Source organism: Strongylocentrotus purpuratus, unplaced genomic scaffold (genome assembly GCF_000002235.5).
Source record: "Strongylocentrotus purpuratus isolate Spur 01 unplaced genomic scaffold, Spur_5.0 spur5_scaffold_15, whole genome shotgun sequence".
In the NCBI taxonomy this organism is placed as follows: Eukaryota; Metazoa; Echinodermata; class Echinoidea; order Camarodonta; family Strongylocentrotidae; genus Strongylocentrotus; species Strongylocentrotus purpuratus.
The window spans coordinates 11,653,875-11,676,630 of NW_022145600.1; the positions used below are offsets into that span (position 1 = coordinate 11,653,875).

The following is a 22,756-nucleotide window of genomic DNA, read 5'->3' on the forward strand; positions in this document are numbered from 1 at the left end:
GCCGCTGAATAAGCGGGGGGGGGGGGGGGGGGGGGGGGGGGGGGGGGGGGGGTAAGAGGACACATTTTTTTTTTTTTTTTGGTCCCAAAAAAATCGCAACGACTCAGCCGACCGCTGAATAAGCGGGGGGGGGGGGGGGGGGGGGGGGGGGGGGGGGGGGGGGGGGGGTAAGAGGACACTTTTTTTTTTTTTTTGGTCTCGAAATTTGGAAATTTGACATTTTGCTCCGTTGGGGGGGGGGTAAGGTCACCTTTTTTAGGTCGGCCATGGGAATAATTTTTTTTTTTTTTTTTTTTTTTTTAATAATTAAAAAAAAAAAAAAAAAAAAAAAAAAAAAAATCCAAAAGGGGGGGGTTTTAGGTTTTTTTTTAGGGGGGTTTACACACAAAAATTTTCCAAAGGGGGGGGTTTAACCCCCAAACCCCCCCCCCCCCCTGCGTACGCGCCTGTATATAGGTAGGTAGGTAGGTAGGTAGGTAGGTAGGTAGGTAAGTATATGTAGGTATATAGTCGGGGTGTAGGTACGGCCGTACGTACAACGAAAATAGATTATAGAGGCGACAACGTTAACATAGATACCCGCTAAATGGTAAGGGGTAGAGTAGGCGTGGCGAGTTCGTAGCGAGTTCGTGACGTCATATACTCATGTTTATTCATGAGGCCGCAATACGGTACCTTGGCACCTTAGTACGCTACCGACCGGCTTGGGGGCGACCTGACCAGACACCAAAACGGATATGGCTGACAACGACTACGAGATGAGACTTTCTCGGATTAGACTCTAATCATTAATTTTGGAGCTGAATAAGCAAGCTATCGTAAGTCAAAGTATATATTTAAGTTTTCGTTATTGTATAGATAACGGGGGTGTAGAATGGAAGAAAAATTACATTTGATGAAGACGTAAAAAGAGAAAAACCTCGGGAGCATTTCGTTCATCTCTGTTCGGTCACTCTATCCTCACGGTCCCCATAGAGGCCGTAGATCTAGAGTAAAACCGCCGAACTTCGGACACAAGTCAAAACGGGGGAAAACATTAAATTCTTTTTTAATTATTGAAAGATCATACAAGTCTAGTCTAGTCTACTATTATTGTACACATACTGTTTATGGTAGAGTGCCCAGTATTCGGTCACTTAAGGGGAAATCACTAATATTTTGAATTCTTAGTAGGGCCTAGAGTAAAGTACCCGGTAATCGGTCAGCTCCGGTTTTCGGCCAATTGGTTGGATACATGGTAAAATCACTTTAAAATACATCGCATAATAGCATAACACATATCCCACACATACCATACCATGCCAGTGTCACTGAAGAACCACATTTGCAATGAAAAATATATCCTAAAATATCACATTTTAGCGATGTAATCGGCGGTCCCGCTACCCAAATCTGAAAAATCGAGTTTCTTACGCGTGTATGTAAGAAATATGGGTACCATAAAATGAGCTTTATTTCAAGTATTTTTGAGATATAGAGCCCGATTTTGTGCTGGTCGCAAGCTCAAAAGTATCTCATCGCATGTATTAAATCAATGCAGCCGCACACCGCGACGCACACACGATATGTCCGTCTAATTCAGATTCCAACTTCCGATCACCGCTGTGCCTGTATTCGGTCAGGCGAGCACCCGGGAGCTCCGGCGTGGGATACCTGCTCCGCCCGCTTGTGCTATACATCAGCGCAGAAACGCACGGCGCGCGCGAGCGCTTCCTATTGACTTTGTACATGCGGCCGTAAACTGAAACGCTTGGCCGATAACCGGCTCCAAAACAGTGAAAATTGAAATGAATATTGTCATGGCAATTCGTGATTTTTTTTTGGATTCTTTTTTTGTTTAAATAATAATAATATTTGCTTCATGATTTGAACAAGAAATGATAATAAATAGGAAGTAAAGAGTCCAATAAATAGGATTTTGTCTTAAGTGGCCGAAAACCGGGTACTTTACTCTAGAGTAAAGGAGCCCGTTTTCGGCCACTTAAGACAAAATCCTATTTTTAGGACTCTTTACTTCCTATTTATTATCATTTCTTGTTCAAATCATGAAGCAAATATTATTATTATTTAAACAAAAAAAGAATCCCAGAAAAAAATCACGAATTGCCAAGACAATATTCATTTCAATTTTCACTGTTTTGGAGCCCGTTATCGGCCGAGCGTTTCAGTTTACGGCCACATGTACAAAGTCAATAGGAAGCGCTCGCGCGCGCCGTGCGTTTCCGCGCTGATGTACAGCACAAGCGGGCGGAGCAGGTATCCCACGCCGGAGCTCCCTGGTGCTCGCCTGGCCGAAGACGGGCACAGCGGTGATCGGAAGTTGGAATCTGAATTAGACGGAGATATCGTGTGTGCGTCGCGGTGTGCGGCTGCATTGATTTAATACATGCGATGAGATACTTTTGAGCTTGCGACCAGCACAAAATCGGGCTTTAAATCTGAAAAATACTTGAAATAAAGCTCATTTTATGGTACCCATATTTCTTACAGACACGCGTAAGATACTCGATTTTTCAGATTTGGGTAGCGGGACCGGCGATTACATCGCTAAAATGTGATATTTTAGGATATATTTTCCATTGCAAATGTGGTTCTTCAGTGACACTGGCATGGTATGGTATGTGTGGGATATGTGTTATGCTATTATGCGATGTATTTTAGAGTGATTTTACCTTGCATCCAACCAATCGGCCGAAAACTGGAGCTGGCCGATTACGGGCTCCTTTACTCTAGAGTAAAGGAGCCCGTTTTCGGCCACTTAAGACAAAATCCTTTTTTTAGGACCCTTTACTTCCTATTTATTATCATTTTTTGTTCAAATCATGAAGCAAATATTATTATTATTTAAACAAAAAAAGAATCCCAGAAAAAAATCACGAATTGCCATGACAATATTCATTTCAATTTTCACTGTTTTGGAGCCAGTTATCGGCCGAGCGTTTCAGTTTACGGCCGCATGTACAAAGTCAATACAAAGCGCTCGCGCGCGCCGTGCGTTTCCGCGCTGATGTACAGCACAAGCGGGCGGAGCAGGTATCCCACGCCGGAGCTCCCTGGTGCTCGCCTGGCCGAAGACAGGCACAGCGGTGATCGGAAGTTGGAATCTGAATTAGACAGAGATATCGTGTGTGCGTGGTGGTGTGCGATGTGCGGCTGCATTGATTTAATACATGCGATGAGATACTTTTGAGCTTGCGACTAGCACAAAATCGGGCTCTAAATCTGAAAAATACTTGAAATAAAGCTCATTTTATGGTACCCATATTTCTTACAGACACGCGTAAAATACTTGATTTTTCAGATTCGGGTAGCGGGACCGCCGATTACGTCGCTAAAATGTGATATTTTAGGATATATTTTTCATTGCAAATGTGGTTCTTCAGTGACACTGGCATGGTATGGTATGTGTGGGATATGTGTTACGCTATTATGCGATGTATTTTAGAGTGATTTTACCTTGTATCCAACCAATCGGCCGAAAACGGGAGCTGGCCGATTACGGGCTCCTTTACTCTAAGTTAGTCTTGCCTCTTTTATTGGCAATCTAGTAAAGGAGCCCGTTTTCGGCCACTTAAGACAAAATCCTATTTTTAGGACTCTTTACTTCCTATTTATTATCATTTCTTGTTCAAATCATGAAGCAAATATTATTATTATTTAAACAAAAAAAGAATCCCAGAAAAAAATCACGAATTGCCATGACAATATTCATTTCAATTTTCACTGTTTTGGAGCCAGTTATCGGCCGAGCGTTTCAGTTTACGGCCGCATGTACAAAGTCAATAGGAAGCGCTCGTGCGCGCCGTGCGTTTCCGCGCTGATGTACAGCACAAGCGGGCGGAGCAGGTATCCCACGCCGGAGCTCCCTGGTGCTCGCCTGGCCGAAGACAGGCACAGCGGTGATCGGAAGTTGGAATCTGAATTAGAGAGAGATATTGTGTGTGCGTGGCGGTGTGCGATGTGCGGCTGCATTGATTTAATACATGCGATGAGATACTTTTGAGCTTGCGACTAGCACAAAATCGGGCTCTAAATCTGAAAAATACTTGAAATAAAGCTCATTTTATGGTACCCATATTTCTTACAGACACGCGTAAGATACTCGATTTTTCAGATTTGGGTAGCGGGACCGGCGATTACATCGCTAAAATGTGATATTTTAGGATATATTTTCCATTGCAAATGTGGTTCTTCAGTGACACTGGCATGGTATGGTATGTGTGGGATACATGTATGTGTTATGCTATTATGCGATGTATTTTAGAGTGATTTTACCTTGCATCCAACCAATCGGCCGAAAACTGGAGCTGGCCGATTACCGGCTCCTTTACTCTACCCATCAAAAGAAAAGAAATTTATTCCTCTAACAGTAGGGTGTCTGATCGCGCACCCGATGTTGTGTGCTAAAATTCTTCCCATAGAGATTACACGCATCCCTATGCAGCCTACGTGCATTGCGCGACCATGCAAAAAAAGTCAATTTTTTTTTTTAAATCGAGATTCAAACCTTTATCTGTTGTGATCCTGAAGGTGATAATCAATGAATGAGGTGTCATATGAAAGAGCAGGTGAATTCCAATATTTCCAAAGGGGCGTAGCCCCCGAAATTCTAAAATATCTTGGTCAAAACAGCAATTTAAACATTGTGTCCTGGCTAACTCTGAGGTTTGTCACTTTTGAGATATGACGCCCCGATTGGTAAGTAGTCCCAGTCCTAAGGAACAATTCTATGTGATTATATTTTCGCTAGCCCCCAGGGATCACAACTGATAACAGTTTAAAAATACCCTTCTCGCTATTTGGTGGATCAGCTAATTAGGGGGCGTGCGCTCCGCTCAGTCCAAACCATGGTTACATCGCGTAACATCTCCGCGCACGAACGAAACCCCAAATTCAATTACACATTATAGTGACTGAAATTATGGTTGGCAATTCCCTCGATAAACCCGGAAGTGAATACACGTTATAGTCAATGGCAATATCGCGGAGATATTGCCACGATATTGCCATTGACTGCAACGTGTATTCACTTCCGGGTTCTACGGCGGGAATTGCCAACCATACTAGTCAATGGCACATATCGCGGAGACAGCGTGGCTCAAGCTGCAAGTCGCGCATTGGCTTAGCAACATGCGTACTATATGCATACGCTTGCATATCGCGCGATACAGCTGTTTGTCTGAATTTAGCAAAACAACATCACTCTGCGTGGACGTCTTTTTCGTCGATTTTGACCAAAATGATATGAATATACCAGCGCTTTGGAGGGGCTGTAACTTTTGATAGAAACGTCGGTGAGACTTGAAATTTGAAATGTATTATTCTGATAACATTTTTTATTCAAATATCAAACAAAAATGGTGAAAAACGATCCCAAATTGACAATTGAAAAATCGTTCAGACACTCTATTAAAGGTAGCCACAGTAGGTGCAGACACTATGTCGTTAGATAAGCTGTTCCAAGGTTGGACCACTCGATTTGAAAAAAAGTGGCCAGCTAGTTTTGTGCAAGTACGTCTTTGGTAAAGTTTTTTAGTATGACCTCTTAGATCTTTGTTTGGAGCAGAGAAGAACTTTTCTGAACTATTCCTATATATACTGTATCATGGAGATATTTAAAAGACTAAGTATCAATCAAATCTGTCTTCTGTCTCCTCTCCTGTAAGGACACTATCTTAGTCTTGGTCTCGTTACTACAAAGACGTATACACCTCGTCTGCACCTTCTCTTATGTCTCAATATCTTTCTTAGTGTAGGGGCTCCAAGCTGTTGAAGAGAATTCCAACGCTGGTCTCACAATTGATTGGTAAAGAGTCACAATCTTGTCTTCATTTAGATTTGTAAAACAGCGACGAAACATAGCCATAGGTCGCAGCTACCATTGTACGGCCGTAGGAGCTATTTTAAATTTATCAAAATTTACCTGGAGCACCGGTACGGTACCATAAATCTTATTCAATTTTTCTCGAAAGCAGAAGTGTGTTAGGGGCTAAAATTTCTTGTAGTTTTAATACATCCACAGGGGCATCCAAATATATTAAAATTGTAAAGAATCACTATCCACCCATTTTTCAAAATTCACCAAAACTTTGTAATACCTTTAAGGTAGGTCTAGTATTAATATAATATAACTTTATTTGCCCATCATTGATTTGTAATTGTGTTATTTTGTAGTCTTACCCTTCAATTTAATGACTCAATTTTAATGAGATTTTGTATTGATAATATTAAGAATTTGTGGACTAGCTGTAGATGTAGATCTAGACCCTCTAGTCTAGGCCTAGATTATCTGTAATCAAAATGGAAAATAAAGGTGGAGGTTCATATATAAAGGGATCCGGTAACTTTGTCTTGGATCCTATAGATATAATCCTTGATTGAGCTCATGATCATGCTGCAATGATAATTATAAAGCTTTAGGTCAGTCAGGAACTCGATGACTTTTACAAGCCGATCGCCTGTCTGATTATCAAGATATTAATGATTGGAATTACATATTTTGAAAACCGTTCACCGAACGGTTTTCATAACACTACAGTCTATTGGGGAAAATGAGTATGGTAAAACTGGTCACTCAAAGATTTTTACTTTTTTGAGGCACTAGCTTCTTGATCATTTTGAAGCGTGATTTTTATAGGGCTTCAATATTACACCATATCACAGACGCTGGTAACATACATGTATATGTACATTGTAGGACCGTGTATCTCAGATTTAACATTGTTAAACGATCCCTTTAAAGAGAAGGTTGAGTTCTGGGAAGACGTGAACAATAATTTGTGAGCGTTGTCATTGTTATAGAACATCAGATAAATCATGTTCTCTGCAAAGCATATGGCTCCGGCTCTTCAATTGCCAGCTTTGGCATATAACAGCATAGAATTTGGGACAGAATTTTATTCCACATGTTCATGTAGTCCCATCAGGCGCGCCGGAAGCAGTTTGGGATTGGGGGGGGGGGGCAAACATTCCAGGGGGCTCACCTTCCAGGGGCAGTGACGTAATGAGCATAAACATTTGGAAGGGGGGGGGCAGAAGAAAAATATGCATCACCACCACTCTTACACGTTACCTGCAGGCCCCGCTGAACGTTTCTCAAAGTTTAGTATTAACGATCAGGTAGAGCGTTAATTGGCGTGGGGTCCAGGGCCTGAGCACCTAGAAGCTCATGGTCTTTAGGCTAGGCTTGAGTCGGTACGGTCGATCACACCGGGACCCGACCGTTGCCGTCGGGTCCCGGTTTCGTTTTTTCAGAACCGACGCTCCGAAAAAAATAACGAAATATGTAAGAAATTGCAGATTTGCACACCACTAAAATCAATCCACCTTAAAACTTAAGTATTTAATTGTTACCAATCATATTCTAGCTCATCCTGAATCAATCCGAACTGCTGATATAAATATATGGGTTCCAAGGCAGTTCGCCCCATGGGGTTGTTGTTGCCAGCTGCTAGCTAGCTACTGTACTGGCCGGGTCTCTCGGCAGGATTAATAAATCAGGTTGAAAGAAACATTAATGTTTGAATAATAAAACGGCTTTCTAAAAAGTACTTCTTTACAACATACCGATCGAATCATTTTTAAAAGACAAAATAGATATTTTTTCTTTGATTTTGAACACCGCATGCTTCTTTTAAAAGCTGAAAATTACTTGGTAATCACAAGAAGTTTCGATACGGATAGCTGTTGCAAGGCAAGTTCAGACTAGTCTCGGAAAAATGCGCAGTGCTTCTCGTTAGCTGTAATGCGTGCCAGAACGAACCCAAACAAAGACGTGATCGTAACGAGAAAAAAATCACTAAAAACTACGAGAGCACAATTGGAAAGACAACTACTCAAAATTATCGTAAGCAGATACATAACTTGGAGGAAGAAAACAATAGTTGTCCAAGGAAAGCCACATAAATAGTGATATTTAAGGAGTTACTATAGGTGCAATCATTATCGGAAGGGCCTGCTGCAATATCCGAATTACACGTGTTTAAATTGAACACGAGGCTATATGAGGCAAATAACGCCCTCTACGGTAAAAAGCAGTATAACAAAGGATTAGAGTATTTGCAGCAGGCCCCTTGCGATAAAAATGTACCCAGTTACTCCTCGATTATCACAATTTCTGAGGCATTTCTTGGGCGATTATTGAATTCATTGTCCAAGTTATCTATCTGATTATGGTAATTTTGAGCAGTAGTTGTCTTTCCAATTGTGCTCTCGTAGTTTTTAATGATTTTTTTTTTCTCGTTACGATCACGTCTTTGTTTGGGTTCGTTCTGGCACGCATTACAGCTAATTACGAGGAGCACTGCGCATTTTTCCGATACTAGTCTGAACTTGCCTTGCAACAGCTATCCGTATCGAAACTCTTGATTACCAAGTAATTTTCAGCTTTTAAACAAAGCATGCGATGTTTAAAATAAGAGATAAATATTTATTTTGTCTTTAAAATAATATGATCGGTATATTGTACAGAAGAAATTTTTAGAAAGCCGTTTTATTATTCTAACATTCATATTTTTTGAGCAGATTTATTCAACCTGCATAAATCAAAATGGCGGCTCGAATGCTGTCTTTCTATTTCTGCTCCAGTTTTTTTAATTTTTAGAGGCACGAAAATGGCACTAAACATCGCCAATCATGGATAAAAAATAATGTCAAATGGAAGAATATACCGATCTGAGCAGAGGTATGCATGTGTTGATTTATTTAATTGATAAAAAAGGTCACTTTTAAGGGACATACTGATGATATGCGCTTTTTATAGAGGCAAGTGGCAAATCCTGCGAGCTGATTTCGGGACACCGGGTCCCGATCGGTACAAGGCCGTCGGGACCCGGTTTATGAAAATCCCGATATGACTCAGGCCTACTTTAGGCATTAAATTACGGTCAGATAAGCATATGTAGATACCTTATTTGTGACACTGGCAGGCCACTAATTGGCGGAGAGTACAGGTAGCAGAGCCCCCAGAAGCTCAGGGGTTTAGGTATTTAATTACGGTCAGATGAGCATCCAGGAGACTGCCTTAGGGCTCTTGGTGGGGTCCAGGGGCAGAGCCCCCATAAGCCCTGGGGTTTTAGGTAGTGCTGTAGCCGAACCGCCGAACCGAACGGAAGTTCGCCGAACATGGCACTTCCGAACCATACTGAACCGAACCGAACGCAAAGGCCTGATTCGGATGTTCGGCAGAAAAATTTTTAACGTTTTTGCAAGCTATTAAACTTGTCATTTTGTACCTAATTTTTATGTCATGATTGCTCATTTTATATATACTTTTTTCCCATTTTCCGCCTTTGTGATTTATGCCTATCCAGTGGTAGGCGCGACTTCACTGGCGCCATTTTAATCCCGAATCCTGACCACGCTACGTCGCGATCGCAAGCCATAAACAAGAATACATGTGCGTGATCAAAACAACTTCAGCTCAAACCCATTCAACAGAAAAAATATTTTAATTGTAACAATATCGGACAAATTTTACAATATAAATAATTAAATTAATATATATTATAGTATGGTATTTATTTATTCAGGAAAAATAGGGATTTTATATTTTTCCTATTGAAAATAAAAAATTATAAAAAACAATTATTGACGAGCCTGAATCTCTATTCAAGATGGCAGCTTTCATGACTCTAACATTAGGCAACAACCGTCTCGGAAAATCTTTAAAGAATATCTTTTAAAATTGAAAATAAAACATGATTCAAGACGGAAATACAAATGTAAGTACGGTAGTATATTTCTTCACAAATAATTACGTTTAGAGCAGTTTTTTAGTGTGAAATTTGTGCTGGTCGGGAGCAGTGTACAGATGTCCTCCGTGCTGGTCGGGCAGGGCACGCCGGCCGACCCGCCCAGTGCCGACCGCCGTGGCTATAACGCTGCTTGCTATTATATTACTGAACCAAGTTCGGCTGAAAAATTGCCGAACCGAATCGAACCGAACCAAACACGAACATAGCGTCTGACTTACAGCACTAGTTTTAGGCATTTAATTATGGTCAGATGAGTATATTTTGATACTTCATTTGTGACATTGGCAGGTCACTTATTTTTTCTCTTTCTTTCTCTGTAACAATCTTTTTCAAAAAGTGAGGGGGGCTCGACCCCCCCCCCCCCCCCCCCCCCCCCCCCCCCCCCCCCCCCCCCTCTAGCCGGGCCGGTTCTGCAGACCTTGACATAAAGGCTTCTAAATAAGCATATTTTTCGCCCAACTATAAATTTGGGAATTTCTAATTTTCCAACAAACACATAAAAAGGTATGACGTACAACAAAATTGAGAAAAAATACTGGAAAATCATGTCATTTCAGCAACATTTGTAAATCACTGGTATCGAATAAGAAATACCCCCCCCCCCCCCCCCCTATCAGTATGCCAGCATTCAGGGGCTCATGTCTTTTCACCCCTATAACAAAAAACAGACACGCTTTCCCATTCTCTCACAATATGTCCATGATATACTCGTATCATTATAAAAAAAACCTCCATTGATAAATATAGGTGGCATGCGCAATGTTTAGGAAATTTAATTCATGTTAACTTTCCTTTTCTTTGAATTGAATTTTATATATGTGATTTAATTCAGGTTTTTATTATTATGTTCTTTTGGTTAAAAATACAAACCATCTTTACTTTTTTCTCGGGGGGGGGGGGGGGCATCTGTTTTTGAGGGAAAAAACGACTCAGCCAGCCGCTGAATTTTTTTTTGTCCTGGAAATTGGAAAATGACCTACGTGTTAAGAGTCATCAGTGTCTGTGATATTGAAGCCCTAAAAATATTGTGCTTCTAAATGATCAAGAAGTGCATCAAAAAAGTAAAAATCTTTGAGTGACTGGTTTTACCATACTCATTTTCCCCCATATGCTATAGTGTTATGAAAACCGTTAGGCAAACACGAAATTTGGTTTTGATTTTCCAATCATAAATATCTTGATAATCAGACAGGCCATCGGCTTTTAAAAGTCATGGGTTCCTGACTTCCTGACTGACCTAAAGGTTTATAAGTATCATTGCAGCATATGAGTATGGGGGTTGATTAAACAATTATTTTGAAGTGCTCACTACCCCCTTCGTTAAAGTAAAATATTAAAAATATTGGTGCTCTTGATAAATTTCAAATAGCGCCTATGGCCATACAATGGTAGCTGCGACTATGAACATCTTGGAATATGCAGTATGTGCTATATATATATATATACATGTATATAATTTCCAAACGGGAATAGAAAATCAATTTTAGTCAAATTGCATTGTTTTGAAGCAAAAGTAATATCAATCTTGAATAGTGTAGCATAACTATCCAGTAAATTAGTAAGACATAGAGGGCGTTATAGTTAATTGTACAATATATATATGGACATCGTAAGATGTTGGTGAGTTAGCGTTGAGCTGTCGTTGCGACAGGTACGTTACAAGGAACAAGATAAAGTTACTTGAACTGCAGATACTGTGCAAGAGTTGTTTCTTGAGTTCCTGTCAAACAGTAAGTGGTTGCGGGAGTGAGTGAAATGAGAGCTAGTCCACGTTTTTCTTACACATGTCGATATGCTTTTGTGAGAGCCCACTGAGAGATCATAATGACTGATTGTCAAGAGCGTGGACTGGGTTTTGAGAGTCTGCACAAGGCAGAACGCTACCCCGGCAGAGCCCATTTACGCCACAATAGGAAAAATAAAAGTATACAACATAAAGAGTTTATAATTCACAATTTCATCATTTAGACTCAAATTCAACCGTACGACAATGATCATTGAAAATTGTAGGATCGCATATAATATTTGCTTCCAATATGTTGATATTAAGTTTTGAACCAAATTCATATGACTCCATACCAAAACTTTGTATTACCTTTAAGCTTCGTACTGGTAATTATGACCTTTTCCTTCTCTATGTTTTACTTATTTTTTTGCAGCTGGTAGACTGAAGGCGAAGCAGAGTAAACAAAAAAGATTCAGGGAGATCATTTACCAAAGAATTTGAACTCGGTCTGTAGGATTCATAGGGCTCTCATCCGTGGGAGAAAATCAACATTTATTAAAGTGACCTGAACATATCCTGCAACAAAGTACTTTTGGAAAGCAGGAAAAATGAACAATCCAACAAGTACCAGAAGTGGTGGAGGAGTTGAAACTGATGCTTCTTCAAAACATCAGCGGGAGAAACCTGTTGACATGATGGAAGTGTGGATTAAGCCTTTTGAAAACCTGTGGAAGGACCAGAAGAAGAAGGAATTATGCCAGATGTTCCATGAAGCTCTGTCTTCCATGGATCGCAGAGTTCAGCATTCCTTTGTGTTAGACCTGGTAGGTCATAGCCAGGATCATTGCAAGAGAATGGCATTTCTGATCTTGACGGAGTTTGAAACCATGCTCAGTGTCAAGAAAATGACTGATGAGGTGAGTGTGCATGCTATAATTATGAAACCATTTGTATTTCACTTGGTGGAAATCTTTTGGCAAGGGAATTTCTAAATCTAATATTTAACAAGTCAACGCAAAGCGTAGCATCCCTTCGCAGGGTACAAATGGCCTATATTCGTCAGAACAAGTTACATGTACCTCCATTGGCCATACTATTATATTACTAGGCAAGGAAGTTTACCACATCATTTTCACATACATAATTAGGTGTTTTTGCATATTTAATGAGCTATGACCTTTCACCTTTGATCTACAGTACATACTCAGAAATCGAACTTTGGCTGTACATGTACTTTTATACCATGTACCTTTATATCAAATTTCATTAAAATTTGTCAAACATTACTCAAGTTATCGAATGGAAACCAGATTCGCATATTTAATGAGCTATGACCTTTGACCTACCGGTACATATTCCGAAATCGAACTTAGGCTGTGTTTTGATACCATGAACCTTTATATCAAATTTCATTAAAATCCGTCAAACATTACTAAAGTTATGGATCGGAAACCAGATTTGCATATTTAATGAGCTATGACCTTTGACCTACATATTCCAATATCGAACTTAAGCTGTGTTTTGATACCATGTACCTTCATATCAAGTTTCATTAAAATCCATCAATTTTTACTCAAGTTATCGAATGGAAACCAGATTTGCATATTTAATGGCTATGAACTTTGACCTACATACAATATATATGTAGTATACAAATATTGACTGCTCATGAGGATGATGGTGGGAACTATCACTCCCAAGGTGGTGTTCACACCGGTCCTTCTATCACCCCCGAGGCGAAGCCAAGGGGGTGATAGAAGGGCCGGTGTGAACACCACCGAGGGAGTGGTAGTTCCCACCATCATCCGATTACAGAGCAGTCCATATTTGTTTTATATACCTCATCCTTTTTATTGATTCATGATTAGGCCTAAAAAAAAAAATTGATAACTTGGCGTAACGGGTCACTGAAAATTAGGGTAGGTAGGGCGATTTTTTTTTTTTTTTTTTTTTTTTTTTTTTTTTTTTTTTTTTTGTTGTTGCTTATATTTGCATACATGAAATTAGCCATTCATACACATACATACATACAGTGGCGTAGATAGGTCCTCAGACCTTGGGGATGATCTGATGAGAGGGGTAGACCACAATATGTTCAAATAACTCCACGCACACACACACACATATATGGACACACACACTGTGGGAGCAAAGTGAGCAAGAAATTGTTGAAATCTTGATCACCTTGGGACCTGGGGGATGCATACATACACCTGGGCCCCCCCCCCCCCTGCATACATACATGTACATGTACATACACCCTCATGCACATAAAATGCAAACATACGAACGCATTAATAGGTTTCCAACAGACCCCAGTCTGAGATATCTCAGACACTGTCTTCAACAGGATAAACAGGTGAATATGTAGGTTTAGAAGGGGCTGTTCACAAATATTAGTATTTTTACAATGTATTGACTAGCATTTTTATAACTTGTCTAGAGGTTAACATGTTAACATGTTAACATGTATCCAAAATCTTGAAGAATGAGGGTTGAAAAGAGTAGCCAATTACAACTTGTGAAAATATTTACAATTGTGAATGGCTCTGTAATAACAAACAGTTAAAAAATGTCTCCAGTATTTCAGAATCCTTAATCCAAAAAAAAAAAAAAAAAAAAAAAAATTAAAAAAAAAAATTAAAAAAAAAAAATTTAAAAAAAAAAAAAAAAAAAAAAGCGTAGGGTCGGCGATAAAAATAGGGTCGGGCAGGTTACGCCAAGTCATCAATTTTTTTTTAGGCCTTAGGTCTAGCTGTAGGTCTAGATCTAGCACTAAAAAACAGGAAACTAGATCAAGAGGAATTACTGTACTCACCAGAATAAGAAAAATCCAACATCAAGTCCAAGGCAAGAGTATTAAATTCCTACGCGCGATTGCGGTAGCCTAGCAACTCAAACAATTTGTGTGCGCAACTAAGTCGCTGGAGGGGTTAGGGGTCCTATCCCGGGGTTTGATAGTAGCTATCAAACCCTCTGACGTAATGATACTTGATAGATCGAAATGCTCCTTGACATGTGATATAGTTTTGACCAATCAGTGAATGGCAATCTATGTATGAGGTATATAATAGTAGTAGTAGCCTTAAAAGCCTTTTTTGAAACGGAAAATCAGTATCCCTATTGATTTCCCCATGTCATTTGCCAGGTTATATGATTTGTATCATATTGTGCGCATGACATTGTGCGCATGACATTTCACAAAATCTTTATGAACTTTGAAGAATTGATACTATTTTCTGAATATTGTATATTCATAATTATTGATTTTTATATAAATGGTTTATGAAAATTCACATTTTTCATGATTTAACTGGACAAAATTAATCTAAATTAGTGCATACACACATAAAACATATTGCTATCAATCTAAATTGGATGCTGGTGTGAAGAATAAGATTCTTAGGGGGAAAATAGGAAATTTATATTATAAATAACAAAGAAAGGAATTAGTGGATAAAGAGGAATATGATGTCACAGATTCATGAGTGAGTTGCCAATTTGTCCTGTGATTTTCAAAGTTTTTTATGTCATAAAAGATTCATAACTTTCTTATTAGTTATCCGATTTTGCTCAAACTTTTTTGATTGGTTTGTCTGATTTTTCTGCTTCTATTGAAAGTTCGTTATTTTTGGAGTGGACGTGCCCTTTAAAGGTACTACAGTTTGTCCAATTTGCCGGCCCAAAAAATTAACTTCCTTCAAAAAGAAAGGGCTTGAAAATGTCTTTTTGTGGGAAAATAACGACTGTTAGTTGTTAAAATGACTTTAGTGATTGCATTCCATTTAGTAAATAGTCTGATTTTCAGACCCTGTATCGAATGGTTGTACGTTTTGTGCTGCGCAAATATTCAATCAGTTTAATTTTGGCCATTACAAGCAGTGGGATGTATGTGTACCCTTTACAGCTCATTTTATGTATGTTATTACCAAAGAAAAAAAGAAGTCAGTTAGTCACTCGATTCATGTAGTGTCTGACAGTGAAGTCTGGAAAGTAAACAGGTTTCCTTGCATAAGTTGAATACTAGGACACTGCTAACGTTAAAATGTTACAGATAGGACATACATGTAGATGTATGTGACATATTCATAATTGCTGCAAAGTTCTACAGAATTTGATGTTGGCTGCAAATGGGATATATAGTACCTTTACATGGAAGTCTCTGTCTACTCAAGTGGACTAATAAATCTAATGCTGTATATTTTTTATAACCATGAAACATTTTTTCTCAAAGAAATTACAATTATTATGTCTACAACATGAAATTCTAAATATATTGCAAATTAACTAATCAAGTCAGTATTGGAAATATATAAGAATCTAATCTTGTTCTCTTATTTGTTAAGGAATTGACCAGAATCCTAACCCCAGAACTGAAGATGCAAGCCCTTCACCTGGCAGCCAGTGCTCACTCCAACGTCTTTGATATCCTGTCCAAGCTCTTCAACCTGCAAGGACCAGACAACTCTTTCCTGGTGTCCGGAGTCAGGGTCATGCTGGAAAAGAAACTGTTCAAAGAGGTCAGTAGCTCTCTAGACATTGTAAAAATAATAATGAGTTCTTGTATAGCGCTCATTTCTTACAGACCTGACACTCTAATAGCACTCTAACAGTTATTACCCCAGCTTTGGCATTTACATGTACACCATTATGGCGCTCTAGGATTCCAAAGAATTAATTCTTGCCGGGTACCTATTTACGTCACCTGGGTCGGAATATTGATATCTTGCCAAAGGATGTTAGAGCTCAGACAGGTATTGTAAGAAGAAGAAGAAGAAGAAGAAAGAGACGGAGAAGAAGAAAGAGGAGGAGAAAGAGAAGAAGGAGAACGAGAAGAAGGAAAAAAAAAGGAAGAGAGGAAGAAGAAAAGGGAGGAGCAGACAATGTATTTTCAGAGAATTTTTAAGCACATATTTTTCTGTGCTTTCAATTTGTCTCTGCTCAATCTGTAACTAACTCTTTATTCTTTCCTTATTCTTTCTCCCATTATTATGTCTTGACTTTGTCCTTTTGTTTTTATTAACAGCTTCCACAGTTCTACAGGCATTTTTATATTTTAGAGTTTATCGTGATATATCCATTTTCACTCTTAGCTGGATCATAGATTCTTTGCTAAAGAAAAAGAACCCAATACTTCACCCATTTTTTTCTCTCTCTCTCTCTCTTTCTCTCTCTCATTTTTACAGGCTGCAACATGTGTTACTAAATGTAAACTTCAGAACTGCTTTTCATTGGAGGATGTAAGTATACATCATGGGAACAGTTTTTTTAATTCAACATTAGGAAGGGTTAATCTGCAGTTAGATATATTGTGGCAAAACCAGAAAATGGGCGAACTGGGGGAGGAATCCGTTCCAGGGGCAGATTTTTTATTTTTATGCCTCCGTTACGAAGTAGCCGGAGGCATTATGTTTTCTGGTTGTTCGTCCTTCCGTCCGTCCGTACGTCCCGTTCTCGTGATCGCGTTATCTGAAGAACCGATTGATGGATTCCTGCCAAACTTTGGTCATGTATGTATCTTGCAGAGCCGATGAACTGAATAGATTTTGGGGTCACGAGGTCAAAGGTCAAAGGTCACAGGGCTCATTATGTATGCAAAAACAGCTCGTGATTGCGTTATCCAAAGAACCGATAGATGGTTTCCTGCCAAACTTTGGTCATGTATGTATCTTGCAGAGCCGATGAACTGATTAGATTTTGGGGTCACGAGGTCAAAGGTCAAAGGTCACAGGGCTCATTATGTATGCAAAAACAGCTCGTGATCGCGTTATCCGAAGAACCGATTGATGGATTCCTGCCAAACTTTGGTCATGTATGTATCTTGCAGAGCCGATGAACTGAATAGATTTTGGGGTCACGAGGTCAAAGGTCACAGGGCTCATTATGTATGCAAAAACTGTTCGTGATCGCGTTATCTCAAGAACCGATTGAAGGATTCCTGCCAAACTTAGGTCATGTATGTTACTTGCGAAGCCGATGAACTGATTAGATTTTGGGGTCATGAGGTCAAGGTCAAAGGTCATGCGGCTCATTTTGTATGCAAAAATAGCTTGTGATCGCATTATCATTAGAACAGATTGATGGATTCCAGCCAAACTTAGATCATGTATGCATCTTACAGAGCCAATGAACTCAGTAGATTCTTTGGTCATGAGGTCAAAGGTCAAAGGTCATGGGCTCATTATGTATGCAAAAATAGCTTGTGAACGCATTCTCATTAGAACTGACAGATGGATTACTATTTAACTTGGGACATCTTGCAGAGCCAATGAACTGAGTAGATGTTAGGTTCATGAGGTCAAAGATCAAAGGGTCATATATGTATATGAGAAATTGCTTGTAATCACAATATTCTGAAAACCTATTAATGGATTACAATTGAACTTGAATTTGAAAAATTTCTTCTGTTTTGGTTTGTAAATTACTATGACGGAGGCATCATTTCGACTGCGCGCAGTCGAAGTTCCATCTAGTTTTATTTATTTATTATTATTCTTTTTTTTTGGGGGGAGGCTTAATGTGCCTGGCAAGCCTTGTTTGCTGCATCCCCAATAGCAAGGTTTGTTTTTCCTAGATTTATGAACAGGAAATAGGGATTATCAATTTCTTTTGTTATTGAGGAATCAGCTTGAAGTTGAATGAATTGATTATCAATTTTGTCTTATACCAGCTATCTGCATCAAGAACAAATTTTCCACCTAGTCCAGTATACTGTGTGAGTCAAAAAAAAGTTTACACCTAGAAAATTGCTATTATTTTAAAAATCATCTATGAACAGTAAATTATTATACATCTTATGAAAAAGCGTTTTTTCCCAAATCGTTTGGTATCATTTTTGTGTGGTATGTGTTCACGCTTGGATGAACAGGAGGCATTGTTTGCGAGAGTGCAAAAATTGACTTGCGCCAACGTGATGCCTACAGTATATTGGGATTGAGTGAGAGAATGAGTTGAATGTATCAAATGAGATGCATTGCATATGCCTTTTGCAGAAGCAAAGTCACACAAACACACACACGCTATTTGATATTTGATACCCAATTAATACCCAAATCCCAATTGTTTTATTCAAACATCACATAAGCAACTTTGGCGCAAGTCGATTTTTGCACTCTCGCAAACAATGCCTCTTGTTCATCCAAGGGTGAACGCATACCACACAAAAGTGATGCTAAACGATTCAGAATAAAACACTCTTTCATAAAATGTTTAATAATTTACTGTTCATAGATGATTTATGAAAAAAAATTCTAGGTGTAAACTTTTTTTTGACTCGCACTGTATTGACCACCACAAAAACTCCAATATGTTTATAAGGATTGTTATTATCAACCGATAGTCGGATACCGATATAATCGTGATTATGATCTGGCAGTTGTAAAATGGAGACTTCGCTGTGATATTCTTATCGTGGTTTTCGGAGGCCGTTGTCGCTGAATTAAAAGTGTTAAATCTCCAATTCCTGTCTGATCTCAGGTCAGTCCTGTTTGTACTTTGGTGAATCGTTACATGTTTACATAATGTTTGTTCCAGTGTACAAATACTTTTCTGTCCATGGGAGCTCTTTAAAGATTTGGTGTTGTATAAGCACAATTTTCTTCACAGTGATATTAAAATTCTTCACCAGGGTTATTTATCAATTTACCAGTGCTAATTTCTAGAGCTATTAATTGTTCACCACTCCCATTGACTTTTTTTGCTGGTTTGTTCCTACTTGCACAAATTGTTACTTCTTCTTCATCTTCTCCTTCTTCTTTTTGTTCTTCAGATCTGTCTACCTCTCATGATTCAAGACAAAGCCAACATAGTAGAGAAATATGTCCAAGGTTTTCCAGAATTGCAAGAGGCTCTTGTACGACAATTGGATGTTTTCTGTGAGCTGGGCTATGATATAAATGCATATCTGAGGTATGTTTGTATTCGCAGTGACTATGTATTTGTGTTATCTAGATTTGATGATTTATAAATAATTTAGACGTTATGAATTTAAACATAGAGATGAAAAGCATCATTTTTTAGGGGATGGGTAGGGGGCAAAATTGTATATATCTACTTTGCACTTAGAAAAAAAAATGAAGGCATTTAAATGCATGCAGTAAAGCAACTGTGCAAAGTGTGGATGCGATTCAAAGTATTACATAGAGAGGCTGCTAATTATACCTTTTCCATAGACTCTGGACAGTAAAAAGGTATTGCAGGATAAGTACCCAATAAGTCAGTACAGTGTTTGAGCCTCCTTTATTATGAATTTATGTTTCAATTTAATCAGAGTGACGAAATAGAACCACTGTGAAATTGTCTACAATGGAACTAAAGCCTGACAAAACTTGTAAAATGTACCTTTCAACCATGCAGAAAGATGGAAAGCAGTGTCCCATGGGTGAAGGTTGAGAAGCTAAAGAGACGTCCCCTGACCAAGCTTATACTTCAACTGGTCAAGATGTTCAAACTGGACAGGTCGATCTGTCCCAACACTTCCAAGTCCGAAATCGCCATCAAGAACCTCATTCATGAGAGGTATAGCAAGGTAACTTTCCATTTGACCAGGAATTGTTTTAAAAAAGCAATGTACAAAATATAATAGATGTATGAGGCCTGATCATAGTAATCAAATCTCAGGATGTTCTCAAATGCTAGTGAATGAACATCATTACATGGCTATGATGGTCTGCACAGGGCGGGCCCGACCAGCACGGAGGACTTCCGCCCACCACTCCTGATGAAAAATACTGCTTCCGACCGGCACAAATTTGACATAAAAACTGCCTTACATGAAACTATTTGTGAAGAAAAGTAGTACTTACATTCATATTTCCGTCTTAATCGTGTTTTATTTGCAATCGTACAAGAATCATGTTTTCAATTTGACAATAAAAGATTGATAAATATGATTCATGCTAGCTGCCATATTGAATTTACCGATGTATACGTTATAATACACAGAGATAGTAGCCCATGCTCGTCCGATTACTGTTCTTATAAATTTTTATTTTTGATAGGGTAAATAACAAAAATTGAAATTTTTCAGAATAATTAAATTAAAATACTATAATATTTATTTCATTATTTATATTGTAAAAAGTTATCCGATATTGTTACAATATTTATTTTTCTATTGATTGGGTTTGAGTCGAACCTGTGTTGATCAGCGCCTAGTACACTTGTGTACCGTATTTGCCGGCGATAAGGCCGCACCGCCGCATAGGCCGCAAGAAGAAGGAAAAAAAAAAAAAAAATTGTCGAAGACGGGATTCAATCTCTTGCGTACAAATGTTGATGTGACTAAAATCACCGCCTTAGACCGCGCGGCCATCCTGCACTGATGCTATACCCTGCTGTTTTCTCAGATGTATACATTGAGATGGATTGAAAAAGGTGACTTTGCATGCTGGATGCTTCGCGGCAGCTCCGTTAAACAGGCCCTTCTTTTACTTTTGCAATGCATTGGCACGAACTTAAATCAAGATCTATCGGCAGATGTTGTTTTTGGAAGTTTATTTTGGTCTTCATGTCAACAATGCAAGATAAAATTGTCGGTAAGATATGTTGAAATGTCCTGTACCATAGTGGTATAGTTATTTTACCGTTCGTAGTCCCATATGTGCAAATTCGTGCTGGTTTGGACTTACATTTTTAAATTTTTTTTTTTACTGATTCGCCGTAAAGGCCGCACCCGACTTTTTGATATTTTCTCTTCCAAAAATACTGCGGCCTTTACGCCAGCAAATACGGTATTCATGTTTGAAGCTCGTGTTTAAAGCTCGCAATCGCGATGTTGCAGAGGTCAGGATTTGGGATTTAAAGGGCGTCAGTGAAGTCGTGCCCACCTCTAAAAATCTAAAAAAAAGTCTCTAGTTATAACCCTGATTGACGTTATAAAACAGGTTACATAATATGTACGATAAAACAGGTTCAAGAATGTAAGAAGTCTAATTGGTCACATTCCACCACATGACCGTGCATCATTCATCCTACCATGCCTACTGTGCAAAAAAGGTCCCATCCAAAAGTGAGAATGCATGGCTGAGATGGGGGTATGCGTATCTCTGACGCATACAGGTACAAAATATAAAGGATGATGAAATGCACTTAGCTTCAAATGGCAAAGATATTGATGCGCACACTGAGACATGCACTACACTGTTTGACTGTGTTTATGTACTGCAGTGTTAGTCAAAGACAATGCCCCCCCCCCCCCCCCATGACTGTAATTCTTGTCATATTCATCAGATTTTCGGCTTATTTCTTGATTTATGTTTATATCAAATAATTCATGTTTTGAAGCTCGTGCATTAGTGATAGGCAGCACTGCACTTGGTTGAGTCACAATTAGCTGGATAATGAACTTGACAAGTCTCGTTTATTATCCAATTGTGACTTCAACTGCAATTAAATTGCAAGAGTTTCTTTTAAATTAATGCTAATTTAGATTTTATCGTTGTTCAACTGTGAATTTGATAAACTTTGTGCCTATAATCTTGAATATCAGTGAGTTTACCCCTGATGTGTTAATGTGGGGGGAGGTGGGGGCTCAACAATATTCCAAGATTTATGGCAATGACATGTGGTTTCTTTTTCTTTTTTTCTTTGCAGGAGTCCATGGCGCAAGATGTATGGGAAGAGCTTATAGTCTTCACCATTGGAGATAACAAATCCTTCCAGATTTGTTTCATTGACCAACTGGTATGGTACAAAGATGTCCCAGCAGCCGCTCGCTGGGCAAGGCATTATGGGATTGATGACAATCAACTACCTGAGGCTGTCTTAAAGGAACTGCAGAGGTCGGATGCCAGGTATGCTTGTTGTAGCCTTGATTCAATCAGGGAGGTGGGAGGGAAAGAGTGGACTCTTTATTTTACAACTTTTCAAGGGGTGTTAAAAAAGCTTATTTTGCTGCAATTGATTTTCCAATCTCCTGATAGGCATCGCTCAGGCAGCTGCTCAATGCCCGCTGGTTATGAAAGTTACGCAACAATGAGCGCTTGGTCGTAAATCAGAGCGATAACGAAGTCCTACGTTTTTGAAACGTCAAAATCTGACCAGATATAGCCAAGTTACACGTTAAGTTAAGATTATTTTTGAAAATATGAATATGAATATTAAGGGGAATTTATTCAACCTTGCGCTATGATAAATTTTTCCTGAGAATGAGGATAAAAGCTGTTCTTAAGAGTTTGCAATCGGCACTCATATGCACATCTTACGTTCTTGTCATAGGATGTGATTTTCTGCATAACAAAGGAGATATCCCGTATATGTATTAAGTTTTCCATAA

At 38.9% G+C, this 22,756-nt stretch overlaps 1 protein-coding gene across 1 annotated transcript in view; it reads left to right on the forward strand.

Moving 5' to 3' along the window:
- The first annotated feature begins 786 nt into the window (after positions 1–786).
- The window catches only part of LOC105438798 (exonuclease mut-7 homolog), a 43,963-nt gene continuing 21,993 nt past the window's right edge, over positions 787–22,756 (forward strand). Inside the window, exons 1-7 of the mRNA XM_030985575.1 lie at positions 787–818; positions 11,915–12,398; positions 15,828–16,001; positions 16,668–16,721; positions 19,250–19,389; positions 19,837–20,008; positions 22,075–22,274. Of these exons, the coding sequence (XP_030841435.1) occupies positions 12,090–12,398; positions 15,828–16,001; positions 16,668–16,721; positions 19,250–19,389; positions 19,837–20,008; positions 22,075–22,274 (1,049 nt within the window). The 5' untranslated portion in view covers positions 787–818; positions 11,915–12,089. The remainder of the gene's footprint in view (positions 819–11,914; positions 12,399–15,827; positions 16,002–16,667; positions 16,722–19,249; positions 19,390–19,836; positions 20,009–22,074; positions 22,275–22,756) is intronic.